The sequence below is a fragment of the Nerophis lumbriciformis genome, linkage group LG19, assembly GCF_033978685.3.
Source record: "Nerophis lumbriciformis linkage group LG19, RoL_Nlum_v2.1, whole genome shotgun sequence".
NCBI classification, from domain to species: Eukaryota; Metazoa; Chordata; class Actinopteri; order Syngnathiformes; family Syngnathidae; genus Nerophis; species Nerophis lumbriciformis.
In genome coordinates this window covers 28009138-28025517 of record NC_084566.2, presented here as the reverse complement: position 1 = coordinate 28025517, position 16380 = coordinate 28009138, and the positions used below count along the sequence as shown (strand labels likewise).

Here is a 16380-nt window from a genome sequence, read left to right as displayed (position 1 = left end):
GTCCCCGGTGCCACTCACACCGGTGAATTGAATGATGAATGACAGGTGGTGGTCGGAGGGGCCGTTGGCGCAAAATTGCAGGCACGCTTCCGTCAGTCTACCCCAGGGCAGCTGTGGCTATGAAAGTAGCTTACCACCACCAGGTGTGAACGAATGATGGGTTCTACATGTAAAGCGACTTTGGGTACTTAGAAAAGCGCTATATAAATCCCAGTTATTATTATTATTATTATTATAATTCTTTAATTTTGGACCTCCAGAATCAGCATGTCCTCATCCGTTTGTGTCAACAAGATGAAATGAAGTCTGAAAACCTTTGACAAGTGGACTTAATGTCCGTTGTCGTCCATTAGGAACTTTTAAAGCGTAAAATACGATCCGCCTTGAAGGAGTATTTTATTTTGAAAGTAAACCGGATACTTTATTTTGTTTTTGTGCATAACTTCCTATTCAGCACTAGCAGATTTGAGCTAAATTGAACAGATTTGTTTCGGCGTCCGGAAAAAGTAAAAGCTCTGCGTATAATTAGTGCTGGAATGCGGAACGGCAACAACATGCCGGTGACGTTCCACGGGCGGTGGAAATTGACACATTGACTTGAATAAAAACGGAAAGAGTCCGCCGGTGCGCGTGTGCCGGTCCGCGACCGTTTCGCATTCAGTGGAAATCCGTGGTTGAGTCAAAGCTAGCTGCACTAGCCACGCAGTACTCCCAGTGCAGCCTGTGCTAACTGGCATGTCCTTACTGTCTAAATGTATTTCTTTTGTATTTTCTACTCAGTGTCCGCCCTGAGATCGGTAGGTTGAGAGTTCAAACCCCAGCCGAGTCATACCAAAGACTATAAAAATGGGACCCATTACCTCCCTGCTTGGCACTCAGCATCAAGGGGTTGGAATTGGGGGTTAAATCACCAAAAATTATTCCCGGGCGCGGCCACCGCTGCTGCCCACTGCTCCCCTCAACTCCCAGGGGGTGAACAAGGGGATGGGTCAAATGCAGAGGACAAATTTCACCACACCTAGTGTGTGTGTGACAATCATTGGTACTTTAATGTGGACAAGTCCCTCAAGCAGGGACACCTCTCTAAGAGAATTGTGCAATCGTTACATAAAGCCATACTCACGTTTATGACGGCGTCAGAGTGGCGATGTTTTGGAGATATCAAAGCTAGGCTAAGCTAGCTTGCGTGTGAAAGAGATGAAAAATCAAAGTGAATGCTTTTTATGATTCAAAACATTTTGAGTTTGAGCCATGTGTATAGTTTAACTATTGAGGCGGTAAAGAGGATGAAAGTAGTCAGTAGATGGGGGGGAAAGTGTTGTAGCAATGGGAACTTTGTGTAGTTAACTGTAATTACCGAGTGTGGGCTGCAGAGGGAGGTGGCGGGCTTACCGCAGTGTTAGACCTAGTCTGGGAGTGAAGAAGAAACAAGGAAGTGTTCGAGGAGCTGTTTTTGTAAGTGTGTGCAATCCTGCCTGTTAGCTATACAGTGCTAGTTTTGTGAAAACAAATAAAAAGCTGATTCGTGCACAGTCATTCTGTTTCCTTCATATTGCCGCCGCCATTACAGTATATTCATGAATTTATAAAGAAATGTAATAAAAAGCTTCATGTTATAATTGAACAAAAAAACTTACAGAAGGTACCATGAACGCAATCTTACATCGATTACTTTACTTAGTGACTCACTAGCTCAACAATATATTTGAGTTTTTACAGTTACAATATTTGTTATTAAATGTAGCCCTCACATCTCATGTATTCATGAAATGCTTTATAGTGATGTAGTGAAGAGATTCTCTCAAACTAGGGATGTCCCGATCCGATATTTGGATCGGATCGGCTGCCGATATTTGCCAAAAATTGCGTATCGGCAAGGCATGGTAAAATGCCGATCCAGATCCAGTTTAAAAAAAAACTCCGGTCCGTGTTTCCAACGCACTTATTTAAATAATACATTCCACTTTTCTGCTGCGCCGTAATTTCCGTTCCGCATTTTCCAGCACACCTTCAACACATCCACAGGTCTGTGGAATCTCACGCAGTTGCTTTTAGCTGCTGGCATTACACGACAGGCTCTTCTCACTCTTTCCTGTGTCTCCCTCTCACAGACAGCGAGCGCACCTTCTTACACACGTCACGTCATACGTCACATACGTATACGTCCTCCCCGAGCAGAAAGGTAGCAGCATGGCTAACGTTAGCTGTGATGCTAGCGCAGCCGTGCGAGCAACGCTCCCTCTAAGGTGCTCGCCTGTGCAATTGCGCACTGTTTAAACGTCCTCTGCGCATAGCAAATCTATGCCACGCACAAAATCTAATAAAAAAATAAGCGCATAACAATTTTCGACACACGGACACGGGCGCCGAAAAGGGGGGGTAAAGGAGACGGATTCTAGGGGTCCATGATGGAGGGGGGCCCAGAGAGGCCCCTAATGATGATGAAATTATAATACAGAAAAATAATGACACTAAGTTATTAACTAACATATAATCACATATGTTTTATTTTCCATGTCCTGGTAACAATACCTTTATTTGTTTTGGAAGCATCAACCCCTGCAGGGCCCTCCCTCCCCTCCCTCCCCTCCCTCTATATATGTAAAATGGTTCAGTCCGACTGGATCAGCTGCAGGTAGCGCACCGGCGATTTGTCACAGACAGCGCCACAGCGGGCAAAGCAGAGGAGACAGCAGTATGCCTCAAAAATCAGGCAGCCAAAAAAGAAAGGAAAAGAAAATAAGAGAGGAGAAGGAGTTGAAGGGTCGACAATATGTCACCCAATATTTCAAAAAAAAAGGTGGGTTTGTTAGTTGTGGTGGAAAGTTATGCATATTAACTTTGTCCCTGTCTGTGGTAATAAGCTAGCTCACTTTTCTCACCATGTCAGCTCAAGAAAACTCTGGATTTTTACATTTTACTGCTATATTAGTTAAATAATCAATCCAGTCAAACATTTATCAAGCTGTTCTTATTCAATAAGAGTTTATTTCCAATTTAAGAATCAGTGGTGCAGCAAATAAATGACTCAAAATGAATTCCATTGTATTCAGAGTGCTCAGTTCTTCCCCTACTGTACATGTCAACTGTGATGCTGTTCTTCTTTCAAAAATATGGTAATGATAGTCAAAAATACCATTAAAATGCATAATTGTATGTAAAATAGCATAAAAAAATGTTGCCGCTGTGTTGGGGGCCCTGTAAAGATTCTTTTCATGGGGCCCAAAATCCCTAGCGGCGCCCCTGCACGGACACGACAGAGAAAACAGTTTTCGTCATCATTGTTCAAATATTGTGACGTCTGTCGAGACGCTTATCTCCATCCGGTGCCACACGCCCACACCATCAAAATGCTGAGGCAAAAATTTCCACATCAACACCGTATGAAAAAATTAGTGATTTTTTTAGTTGTGATTTCCTTCTCTGCATGAAAGTTTAAAAGTAGCATATATTAATGCAGTATGAAGAAGAATGTTTTAATGTAGACATGCAAGCCTTGAAAGAAAATTTTGAAAATCAAGACTACATTTCCTGCAAATGGGTGCATTTCTACCCTATATTTTAACTTTAGATTTATTCTCATATCAAACTCTGACACTTACATCCGGCGCCCCCCTCCACACCCTGGATTATAAATAATGTAAATAATTCAATGTGATTATCTTGTGTGATGACTGTATTATGATGATAGTATATATCTGATAGTATATATCTGTATCATGAATCAACCCCGACTTAAACAAGTTGAAAAACTTATTGGGGTGTTACCATTTAGTGGTCAATTGTACGGAATATGTACTTCACTGTGCAACCTACTAATAAAAGTCTCAATCAATCAATCAAAACACATAGAATCATCATACTGCTGTGATTATATGCATCAAGTGTTCATTCAAGGCTAAGGCAAAATATCGAGATATATATTGTGTATCGCAATATTAAAAAAAGTCCATATCGCCCAGCCCTAGTTCAATGATGCCATTTCTGTTTGTCATGTATAATTTTGTCTATTTTGTGTTTATCCTTGAATAAACAGGTCAGTTTCTTGTTACCAACCATTGTGTATTATTCAAACTCCCCTAATTCAGCTGGCTAGTTGTTATCAAGAGTACTAAAACCCTTTTCAATATGATTCTGACAACTAAGTAGGCTAAATAACTTGAAACTTTAATACATGCTCGGATGTATCGGTATCGGTCAGTATCGGTATCGGATCGGAAATGCAAAAACAATATCGGTATCGGATCGGAAGTGCAAATCCCTATCTCAAACCAGTCAAAACATTGAATTAATCAAATAAACTATAGATGGTGTACATTTTGGAATGGTTTCTATTGATATGGTAAATATATTTTCCCCACAAAAACAAACAATTGATGATGTTGTACAGTCATGTAAAAGAGGTGTGGTTTTCTGTTTATAGCATCTAATAGATAGAAACCATTGGTAAGTTTTCTTGTATTTTAACATCATTTTTATGTAGGAATTGCTTTCCAAAGTATCTTAAAAATTATTCAATTTCATGGGATAATGCCCCTGAATCCCTAGAAGCGCACCCTTGAACCCAAGCTGATATTTTTCAACTCCTACTTTTTTTTAAACCTCACTGGGAACCCTGCTATCTGACCATAAAATTCCATGAAGTCATCCATCACCTTGGCATGCATCTGTTTACAGCCGTATATTTCTTGAAGACAGCAAACGTGGCTGTCCTATAGAATACCACTTCAGCAACACTCCAAAAACTCAATTTTACTTGAGAGCCTTTAAGACTTGAATGTATAGCTTTCAGGAGACAAAAGTCTAAAGTCCAGCAGATGAGGGTCAGTCACCTACAATAAATGGATAGAAATATTACAGAATGAAGAAAAGCGGCATGTGAAAGCATACAAAACAATATACCATACACACTTCATTCAACACAGTCTGCATAAAAGTCAAATTATCCTGATCCAATTATCTTGATCTTTGCCACATGTGTTTTCCCCTCAAACAATGTAAGGTCTTGATTGAGTTTTCCAAAACATTTCATTTGTTGTGGTCCTCTCTCTTTCTCTTGCAGAGCAAACCGTACGCGTTTGACCGAGTCTTTCAGTCCAGCACGACACAAGAGCAAGTCTACAATGCCTGTGCCCAAAGGATTGTAAAAGGTGAACATTTTTAATAGTTATCACACTTCTGTTGAAGCCCACATTTTAATGTATTGTGTTGTCCTGCAGATGTTCTGGAAGGATACAATGGAACAATTTTCGCCTATGGCCAGACATCCTCTGGAAAGACACACACCATGGAGGTGAGAATGAAGACGCGCAAATATAAATGCACTTTTAGGCGATGTTAGAAGTTTAAATCATGGGTGTCAAACTCTGGCCCGCGGGCCAAATTTGGCCCGCCGTGTAATTTCACTTGGCCCTTGAGGCGATATCAAAATTAACACTAGAGCTGGCCCGCCGATTATATTCAGCGGCAGTGCCGCGGTAACACCGCATTCACCGTTAATTCTCATACTTGCCAACCCTCCTGGGAGACTCTCAAATTTCAGTGCCCCTCCCAAAAATCGTCACTTCCACTCTTCACCCAGTCCAGCGAATGCTGGCCCAGTCACATATGTGCGGCTTCAGCACGCACACACACGTGAATGCAACGCATACTTGGCCGCCCGCCTCAACTGACGCACGGAGGGGGTGGGGGTTTGGTGGTAGCGGGGGTGTATATTGCAGCCCGGAAGAGTTAGGGCTGCATGGGATTCTGGGTATTTGTTTTGTTGTGTTACTGTGCGGATGTTCTCCCAAAATGTGTTTGTCATTCTTGTTTGGTGTGGATTCACAGTGTGGCGCATATTTCTAACAATGTTAAAGTTATTTATACGGGCACCGTCAGTGTAACCTGTATCGCTGTTGGCCAAGTATGCATTGCATTAACGTGTGTGTGCGTGCTGAAGTCGCACATATTTTGTGATCGGGCCGGCACGTTGTTGGAATAAATGATACGCAGACGTGACGACAGCTCGTGGAGGACGATGAACGCAGTGCCTTTAAAGCACGCCCCAAGACTGTGGTCCGGGTGGACTACGAGGTATAATGACTGATGAACAACTTTGTTCGATAATGAAAGATGCCTCAGCTCAAAGCCTGAGCCCCGACATTAATGAACTAGCATCCAAGAAAAGATGGCAGGTATCTGGCTTGGGCACATCACATTAGATCAGTGTGTTGCAAACTGAGCAGTTTAAAGTCCTGAATGGTTGGTTTATTCATTGTTATTTCATTTTCTAATTTATTAGCCTGTGGAAAAAGTTAATGTTGATATTTACCTCAGAAGGCTGCAAATAGAAAAGAGGCATTCAATTTTTTATTTAAATTGTATTTGATATGCCATTGATATTTTTTAATTATTATTGTTATTATTTGAAACTCGATTCTGCATGTCACTATAAAGTTATACAAGCCTTGCTTGTTCAATATTCAATGCAAAACTTGTTTGGGTCCCTATTAAAAGGTTAATTTGTTCAACCTTGGCCCGCGGCTTTGTTCAGTTTTAAATTTTGGCCCACTCTGTATTTGAGTTTGACACCCCTGGTTTAAATGTTTTCTATTTTCAGGGGAATCTCCACGACACAGACGCAATGGGCATTATTCCCAGGATAGTTCAAGACATTTTCAACTACATCTATTCCATGGATGAAAACCTGGAGTTTCATATCAAAGTAGGTCCAGTTAAGCTACGGAAAATCACTACAATGTAATTGTTAAATTACGGTACATCTTTTTCATTGTCTATTGATGCACAATGCAGTGAAATAAGATGTTTTTGTTTTTTGTGTAACATCACCATATTTGAATAATGTATCGTAATTATTGTTAGTAATAGATTAGATTATTTTAATAATCTGTTATACATATTTCTACATTTGCTGAAAATTATGTTTTTTTTCTGCCCCTCTGTTTACAGGTGTCCTATTTTGAAATTTACTTAGACAAAATCCGGGACCTTTTGGATGGTAAGTGGCTGCCCGTGGAAGAGTGTTCCACGCGTTTCGGACAATTCTACTCCAGTTTGGAAAAAAAATTCATGCACTTGCAAAACGTAGCGGTTTTTCTGTTTTCTTATTTTAAGCAAACACAAAGTAAGTGCACAGTAGGGATGATGTTTGTTAAGAAATTATCGAGTTTGAGCATATTATCGAATCCTCTTATCGAACCGATTCCTTATCGAATCTCTTATCGAATCCAGAGTCATACCAAAGACTATAAAAATGGGACCCATTACCTCCCTGCTTGAGCATCAAGGGGTTGGAATTGGGGGTTAAATCACCAAAAATGATTCCCGGGCGCGGCCACCGCTGCTGCCCACTGCTCCCCTCACCTCCCAGGGAGTGAACAAGGGGATGGGTCAAATGCAGAGGACAAATTTCACCACACCTAGTGTGTGTGTGACAATTATTGGTACTTTAACTTTAACTTAATAGGTTGTTGTGTGTGCACTGAGTTCCAAAAGCCATAGATGTTATATGAGTGGGCCGGCAAGCTGTTTATATGGAGGAAAAGCGGACGTGACTGAGGACAGCATGTGGCCGTTATAGGGTGAAGGTTTCAGGTGAGAGAGGACGCTAAAGGCACGCCCCCAGTGAGTATATAGTGCTGCTATGTGCGTTGTAAATAAAAAAAAAATTGCCGACAAACACATCACCAACATGGACGAGTTGCCGCTCACTTTCGACATCCCGTTGAAGCACACTGTGGAGAAGAAGGGGACCAGCACGGTAGCGAATCGATACGCACAACGGGGCAAGAAAAGTCTGCTTTTACTGTTGTGCGAGCTTGCTATGCTAATACACAACGAGACTGACTTTGAAAATGAAGAGAGGGAATCTGGCGTGTTTGATGGAGAACTTGCCCAGCTGTTCATTTCAGACACAGAATATGAGGACTTTGATGGATTTGTGGATGGGGATTGATCAAAAAATAATGTGAGTACATTGATAAATACTTCAATAAAGTACAACCCAACTCAGCTTTGCTCCTGCTGCCTTTTTAAAACAGCACCCATGCATGCTAGCGTATGTTTTAAGATTGCGTATGTTTTAAGCTAGCGTATGTTTAACCATGCCTGCGCCCAAAAATATGCTGCGCCTTATTTATGCGTTAAATACAGAAATAGCACCCGTAACTGACACGCCGCCTTTTAATATGGTGCGCCCTATGGTCGCGAAAATACGGTATAGTGGCTTCGATAACGGGAACCGGTTTTCAAAAAGGGATTCGAATCCATGGAATCGGTTCTTTTCTTATCGAACAATCGGAGAACCGGTTTCGAACATCTTCCCTAGTGCACAGTACACTTAAGATAAGAAATGTAGTGATTCAAGAAAAGCCAAGTGATGATGTGGAAGTTATTGATACGTGTTTGTGTTTTTTTTTCCAGTGTCAAAGACCAATCTGTCAGTGCATGAAGACAAAAACAGAGTACCTTATGTCAAGGTGAGACTTAACATTGAGGCATGTGTCACACCTGCTGAATCCATTAAGAATATGCCACTAATGGCCTCTGATGCTTCCTTGTGAGTACAGGGCTGCACTGAGCGCTTTGTCTGCAGTCCAGATGAGGTCATGGACACCATTGATGAAGGCAAATCCAACAGACATGTAGCAGTCACAAGTAAGACATCAGTCTACCACTAGATGCTGCATGAAGGTGCTGAGATGAATGCCTCCTGTCCTCAGACATGAATGAGCACAGTTCCAGGAGTCACAGTATCTTCCTGATCAACGTCAAGCAAGAGAACACTCAAACAGAGCATAAGCTCAGCGGCAAGCTCTACCTGGTGGATCTGGCTGGAAGTGAAAAGGTACGTAGGAGAAGAAGACATTCAATGACCTCTTTGCCGTGTTGCCCTAACATGAGTTTGTGATGGTCAGGTCAGTAAAACAGGAGCAGAGGGAGCCCTTCTGGACGAAGCAAAGAACATCAATAAGTCACTGTCGTCCCTCGGTAATGTCATCTCGGCCCTGGCTGAAGGAACGGTCAGTACCTCAACTTCATCCCCTCACAGGAAGTGTTTGTGATAAACTCTCAAAGATTGATAGTCATGTCCCTCCAGGTGTTTGTCTGGTGAAGCAGCACCATTCATACATCCACTGGTCCATCAGACTATAAAGATAACTGATCTTACAGCAATGTTTCTTTGGGGCTGGGGCTGCAATTTCACACTTTTCACGTTGATCAATGTTTGGTGTGTTTCGTATACACCCAGTGGCAACCAGCCTCTGGTGTGGTCCTCTAAAACAAACAAGCATGTGTACGCTTATCAAACGTAGCAGTGTTGGTGTATGGACATCAATTGTGCTGTGCAGCTAGACCATTTAACATGTGCACACTTTGGTATGGACTGAAGAAAAGCTCATTTAAAACCGGTGCTTGGGTCTACTTTTGTCTACCTCAGCATGGTTGTTGTTTTCTTGCAGTCCTTCACCTCGTCCTGGCCCCGCAGCTGTTCTGCTGCCTCAGCAAATATGAGCCAATTATTTGGGCGGGTGCATTAGTGAGGTCGGCGGAATAAAAAGATCCGCTCAACTCTTGACACTAATTATCATGAACGTGAAAAACATTTAGCTAGCAAGGGCCTCACTTCTGTGGTTGAACATGTGATTTATTGGCACACAATTTAAGTGTCGATGTCACAGGTGTCAAACTCAAGGCCCAGGCGGCCAGACCACATCATTTTATATGGCATGCGAAAGCCTCGAAGTAGAATGCATCAATAAAGTACTTTTATCCTTTCTAACAATTTTTTTCCCATTTTAACAGTAAAAAACACATTTACTACCGTATTTTTTGGAGTATAAGTCGCACCTGCCGAAAATGCATAATAAAAAAGGAAAAAAACATTACTGTATAAGTCGCACTGGAGACCGGCCAAACTATGAAAAAAACTGCGACTTATAGTCCGAAAAATACGGTACATGCAATCACATATCTACTAAACCTTAATATTATCAACATTATCAACAAACATATCAGACATTCCAAAAAAATTTAAAAAACACTTAAATATCTGCTTGACTTATGATTTCAGAGCAAGTTAACCAACAAATTGTACACTGTAAAAATAACAGTAGATTTTACGGTAAAATTCTGGCGACTAAACTGACAGGTTTTTTTTACCATAAAATCTATGGTGTTTATAGCATATTACTGTTAATGGGAAAGTAGTACCACTGTTTTTTATTGTAAAATTCTGCCAATATTTCACGGTAAAAAACTGTCGTACCGTTTTTCCATTTCCAATAATACATTTTAAAAACAACCATAGATTTTATGGTAAAGAAAAACTGACACCTCAGTTGACACAGTAAAAATAAAAAACAGTGGTACTCTTTCTCCATTTACACTAATATAATGTAAAAAAAAAAAAAAAAAAACGCTCACTTTTAGTCCGTTTTTACACACAGTACCGGTAATATGATGTAAAAAAAAAACACTATAAATGTCATCCATCTACAAATTTTTTTGAGTGTTCGTAAAAACAAAAATCAAACGCATTAGCAGTTATGTAATAATATTATGAGGGGAAACCTTATACATTTATATTCGTATTAGTCACTGTTTAAAGCAACTTCAGAGGGCAGCCATAACTGTGATTATAGCCCTCAATGAAAACAAGTTTGACACCCCTGTTCCATGTGAAGACGAGTGCAAGATCAGCCTGTCATTGACACGTGGCTTTGTGTGTTGGCCAGGCCTACATCCCTTACCGAGACAGCAAGATGACCCGTATCCTTCAGGACTCGCTGGGTGGTAACTGTCGAACCACTATCGTCATCTGCTGCTCGCCTTCCTCTTACAATGAGTCTGAGACCAAATCTACCCTAATGTTTGGACAAAGGTTGGCAAGAAAAACACTCCCTAAAATAAGTTGTATCTGATCACAGTGGAGACGTATTTAGTCAAATATTGTGTGATTATCTGTGCAGAGCAAAGACCATCAAGAACACTGTCACTGTGAACGTAGAGTTGACAGCAGAACAGTGGAAGCAGAAGTATGAGCGGGAGAAAGAGAAGAACAAGACCCTTAGGAACACAGTCACCTGGCTGGAAAATGAGCTCAACCGCTGGAGGAATGGTGAGCTTCTTCCGGACTTATCGTTGGTTATAATGACATTTCTTCTGACTACTTATATGGGTATTCACATCCTCCCAGGGGAGAGTGTGCCGGTGGAAGAGCAGTTTGACAAGGAGAAGGCCAAGGAGGAGGTGCTGGCGTTGGACAACATCATCAATGACAAGCCGGCGTCCACACCCAACGTTCCCGGCATCCGTCTCACCGACGTGGAGAAAGACAAATGTGAGGCCGAGTTGTCCAAACTCTACAAGCAGCTAGACGATAAGGTGAGGAAGAATAAGAAGGGCAGTCAGAGGTTACTGTTTTTTTTTTTTTGTAATTTCCCTCTGTGTGGTGCGGCGTTACCGGCTGGCTCTGTGTCGCCTTGGAAACGCTCAAGATTAAAGTGGCGCGCTTTGCAGAACGAGGACTTTCTTATCTCAACCGAAGAGGTTATGTTTTTGCCAAGCTTGTTTGCAACATAACTCGAATAGTTATAGACAGATTTTGATGACATATTTAGGAAATGTCAAAAAAAATCCTCTTATCTACTACGAGTACAAACAAACTTCACTTCCTGCTTGCCGCATTCCACGCCCCCATCTTGGCGGTACTGCGCTGCACGGAGGATTCTGGGAGACTGATTTTATTTTTGGATCCGAACAACTCTAAAGCGCCAGAATAAAACTACACTCACCAAGTTTTCATTTAATACGGTCACACATTACGGCAATATTGTGAAGACTTCGAAACCGAAATACCGCAGTGTCTATAATACTTTTACATCCCTATTCATTGATTTTACACTTAGCCCCTTTGCCCATTTTGGCCACCCATTGACTTCTATTGTAACACATTTTTCTATATAATGAGAGCCTCCATCCATCCATCCATCTTCTTCGCTTATCCGAGGTTGTGTCGTGGGAGCAGCAGCCTAAGCAGAGAAGCCCAGACTTCCCTCTCCCCAGCCACTTCGTCCAGCTCCTCCCGGAGGATCCTGAGGCATTCCCAGGCCACCCGGGAGAGATAGTCTCCCCAACGTGTGCTGGGTCTTCCCTGTGGCCTCCTACTGGTCGGACATGCCTTAAACGCCTCCCGGGGGAGGCGCCCTGGGGGCAACTTAACCAGATGCCAGAACCACCTCATCTGGCTCTTCTCAATGTGGAGGGGAAACGGCTTTACTTTGAGCTCCTCCCTAATGATAGAGCTTCTCACCTTATGTCAAAGAAAGAGCCCCGCCAACCGCCAAAGGAAACTAATTTTGCCCGCTTTTACTCATAATCTTGTCCTTTCGTTCAAAACTTAAGGTTCATGGCCATAGGTGAGGATGGAAATGTAGATCGACCGGTAAATTGAGAACTTTGCCTTTTGGCTTAGCTCCTTTTCACCACAATTGAATCGGAAAACCTAACATGTTATAATGCTTTCACCACAAATACTGAATAGATCTAAGCATCTCCCTTCGAAATACTCGGAAAAATTGTTTTGTATGAAATTACACTTATCAACCACTAGCTAATGCGAGAGGCATATTATTCATTCACATAGTGTTTTGCATGGTATACCGTATTTTTTGGACTATAAGTAGCTCCGGGGTATAAGTCGCACCGGCCGAAAATGCATAATAAAGAAGGAAAAAAACATATATAAGTCGCACTGGAGTATAAGTCACATTTTTTGGGGGAAATTTATTTGATAAAACCCAACACCAAGAATAGACATTTGAAAGGCAATTTAAAATAAATAAAGAATAGTGAACAACAGGCTGAATAAGTGTACGTTATATGACGCATAAATAACCAACTGAGAACGTGCCTGGTATGTTAACGTAACATATTATGGTAAGAGTCATTCAAATAACTATAACATATAGAAGATGCTATACGTTTACCAAACAATCTGTCACTCCTAATCGCTAAATCCCATGAAATCTTATACGTCTAGTCTCTTACGTGAATGAGCTAAATAATATTATTTGATATTTTACGGTAATGTGTTAATAATTTGACACATAAGTCGCTCCTGAGTATAACAAACTATGAAAAAAAACTGCGACTTATATTCCGAAAAATACAGTAATTTAATTTGAAAAATCTGCCAACAGACGACTTAAATGTAAAAAACAATGATCGTGGTGGGTTGTTAGTGCTACGGAGAGGTGTGTAAATGTAGTTTTGAAGACATTTTGTGTTCATCATCAGTGTGTATATGTGCAATGGCACCACTAAACCCCTACATGACGACAGATTATGTGGTTAAACGATACGATAGACTTTAATCATCCCACAACAGGGAAATTATGTGCTTGCAGCGCTGCAAAAAGTCCACAAAACATATAAAACTAGGGCTGTCAAAGTTAACGCGATAACGCATTAATTGTAAGTTCCTTTAACGGCACACATTTTATTAACACGCATGCATCCGGGCTCATTTTTGAGGAGTGGGAAAATGTGGCTGCTCTCTTATTTACTGATGAGCCACAACTGGGAAAATACGAGCAGGAAAAGGGTACATAATGGAAATACCAGGTCCAACACCATGAAAAGTTGTCCTCCCGACAAAAATACATATTTTTCAATCCACGATAGCTGTGAGACGTCACATTGAAACAACAGCCAGCTCTTGAGCTTTCCTTCCAATGTTAAGATTAGTTTAACACATTAATAACATACAATGTAGATTGTTACTGTTAGCAGAAAGTAAAGACAGTGGGCAGGAAGTCCAGAGTTACTTTTTTATTGGCGATTTTGACTAGAGGTGGGAAGCTTTGACCACCTCACGATTTGATTGCGATTCAGGAGTTACGATTCCATTAAAATCGATTATTGATGCATCTTTAATTTTATGTATATTGATGCAGTTTTACATGTCTATTTGTTTCACTAAATAAGCGTTTATCATATGTAACTTAAAAAAACAAAAACAATTCACTTGGAATTAGAAACTGTTCAATTAATTCTCCCATTTATTAAGTTAATGGAAATGTGTGCAAAACTGGACCAGAAGTGCCTTTTAAAATAAGGAGCTGGTCGGATCTTGGCCTGCTGCAGTGAGCCAAATTTTAGAAATGTCTGTATTACTTTATTTACAATAAATAAATCGATTATCGACCCCAAAAGGGACAAGCGGTAGGAAATGGATGGATGGAAATTGATTATCGATTATTGACGTTTACTAATCGATTCTATAATAGTCCATGTCCGAATTGCGTTGCATCTAAAAATCGATTATTTCCCCCACCTCTAGTCAAGATACTTTCTAAAACCAATCACATAGGTGTAGGACATTTTCTGGCAGATCTAAGTAAAGTGTGTATTATTTTATAAAATATTCTAGTTGATAGTCCTCAATTAAGGAATGTTCAAGCACCGCAGCCCTGTCTCTGTCCGTAACTTCTCCGGTCTCCACATAAACGTGGATAGGCAGATCCAAAAGTTAATGAAAAGGCACCAAAATGCACTGCAGAAGTCACGAAAGTGCCACCACTTGTTGCGCATTTCCCAAGATGCCAGGACCTAAAGGCAAAAAAACACAGGAAAACTAGAGGGAAAACACCAAGAACACAAAAGGAGGATAAACAAGAGCGCAGAGCTCCTGCAACCAGCAGCCACTCCTGCGACCCGACCCCACTTTGGAAAATAATGCAGTTTAAATGCACATAGTCTTCAATGTTATTAACGTTCAAACAAACATTTAGTTTCAGCAAAAATAAGTGATGATATTTTCCATCCATTTTCTACCGCTTGTCTCTCTCAGAGTTGAAGGGGGAGCTGGAGCCTATCCCAGCTGCACTCTGGCGAAAGGCTGGGTACAAGTCGCCACTTCATTGCAGGGCCAACACAGAAAGACAGACAAGCATTCACACACTAGGGCCACAGAAAGAACCCGGGACCTTCTCGCAGTGAGGCACGAGCGCTAACCACTGCCCCCGGTCGAAATCGAATTTCAAATTATCCACTTTGAAACAATATTTTTGAAAATGTTGCATATTTTGTTTTTCTCATAATAAGGAGTTTGTTTTGCAAAAAAAGAAGAAGAAAAAACAAGTCATACAAAAAATGTGGATAGGTGTGAAGCTGCTGAAAGCTTTAAAGCATTTAAAAGTTGTTGGGGTTTTTTAAAATCATATATGACATATGACACTTTTATGAGTTTGTCCTTTTTTTTTTTAAATGCAGTCAATGTTCCAAAAATAATAATGCACAAAAATCAGTGTTACGAATTATACTTTTTTTTGTTACAAAAAGAACATAAAATATAAAAATAAAAAATAAAAAAATTTTAAATGCAGTCAATGTTCCAAAAATAATAATGCACAAAAATCAGTGTTACAAATTATACTTTTTTTTGTTACAAAAAGAACATAAAATATTTTTAAAAAAAATTAGATATATAAAAATGTTATCTATAGATAGGTCTAAAGTGTTAAGTTGCTTTTTTTAAATATATTTTATATGACTTAACAAGAATTTTTGGAATGCGTCCGTTTTTTGGCTAAACGGGATAGTGTGAGTTTTTGGAAGAACATCTGCGGTCCCTTCCAAGGTTTCATGTTCCCAATGGGTTAAGTTTTTTCTTGCCCTGATGTGGATGAGGATGTTGTCGTGGCTTGTGAGTTGTTTGAGACATTTGTGATTAAGGGCTATGTAAGTAAACTTTGTTTGATTAAAGTGTTGAAAGTTTAAGAAAAAAAAATATTAAAACACTTTTTTGAGTGTGTCCAATATTTATCACTTAAGAGGCATAAAGTAGTTTTTAATTAAGTCGACTCAAAGGTTAAGATACCTGCTAGAGTTCCTTTTCTTGTTTAGAGGGAGTTATTTGCCATCTCTACTGGATAAAATACTTGTTCTAGAATGTTAATTTCTCAACTGTCTTTCACCTCGCACCATGACTTTGTCTACAATGAGGCACGCTGTGAATACTAATGCTGGTGCACGTCTGCTACTTTTAGGATGAAGAGATCAACCAGCAGAGCCAGCTGGCCGAGAAGCTGAAGCAGCAGATGCTGGATCAGGAGGAGGTGAGTGCTGGACCTTTTATTAGCAGGGAGAGCGAAAAATGTCTTGAGTTGGAAGTCATACCAACTGTGAAGTATTTTGACTAAGTAAATTGAGGAGTTGTCTCCGAATAAAACAAACAAAAAAATTTTTTAAATGGAATTGATTGTACTTAGGGCTGAAATGATTCAGTGATTAATCAATTTGATTAGTATTTTGATATGTATTTTGTAGGGGTGTAACGGTACACAAACATTTCGGTTCGGTACGTACCTTGGT

At 40.4% G+C, this 16380-nt stretch overlaps 1 protein-coding gene across 3 annotated transcripts in view; it reads left to right on the top strand.

Moving 5' to 3' along the window:
• The window catches only part of LOC133618572 (kinesin-1 heavy chain), a 40268-nt gene that overhangs the window by 14827 nt on the left and 9061 nt on the right, over positions 1-16380 (top strand). For 2 of the 3 annotated variants that reach the window (XM_061979058.2, XM_061979059.2), the window contains exons 2-13: positions 5063-5150; positions 5220-5293; positions 6602-6706; positions 6952-7000; positions 8425-8480; positions 8571-8658; positions 8724-8848; positions 8919-9023; positions 10740-10885; positions 10974-11122; positions 11201-11388; positions 16056-16124. In XM_061979058.2, the coding sequence (XP_061835042.1) occupies positions 5063-5150; positions 5220-5293; positions 6602-6706; positions 6952-7000; positions 8425-8480; positions 8571-8658; positions 8724-8848; positions 8919-9023; positions 10740-10885; positions 10974-11122; positions 11201-11388; positions 16056-16124 (1242 nt within the window). Of the gene's footprint in view, positions 1-5062; positions 5151-5219; positions 5294-6601; positions 6707-6951; positions 7001-8424; positions 8481-8570; positions 8659-8723; positions 8849-8918; positions 9024-10739; positions 10886-10973; positions 11389-16055; positions 16125-16380 lie in introns of all 3 variants that reach the window. The other variant, XM_061979057.2, reaches the window with a different exon arrangement.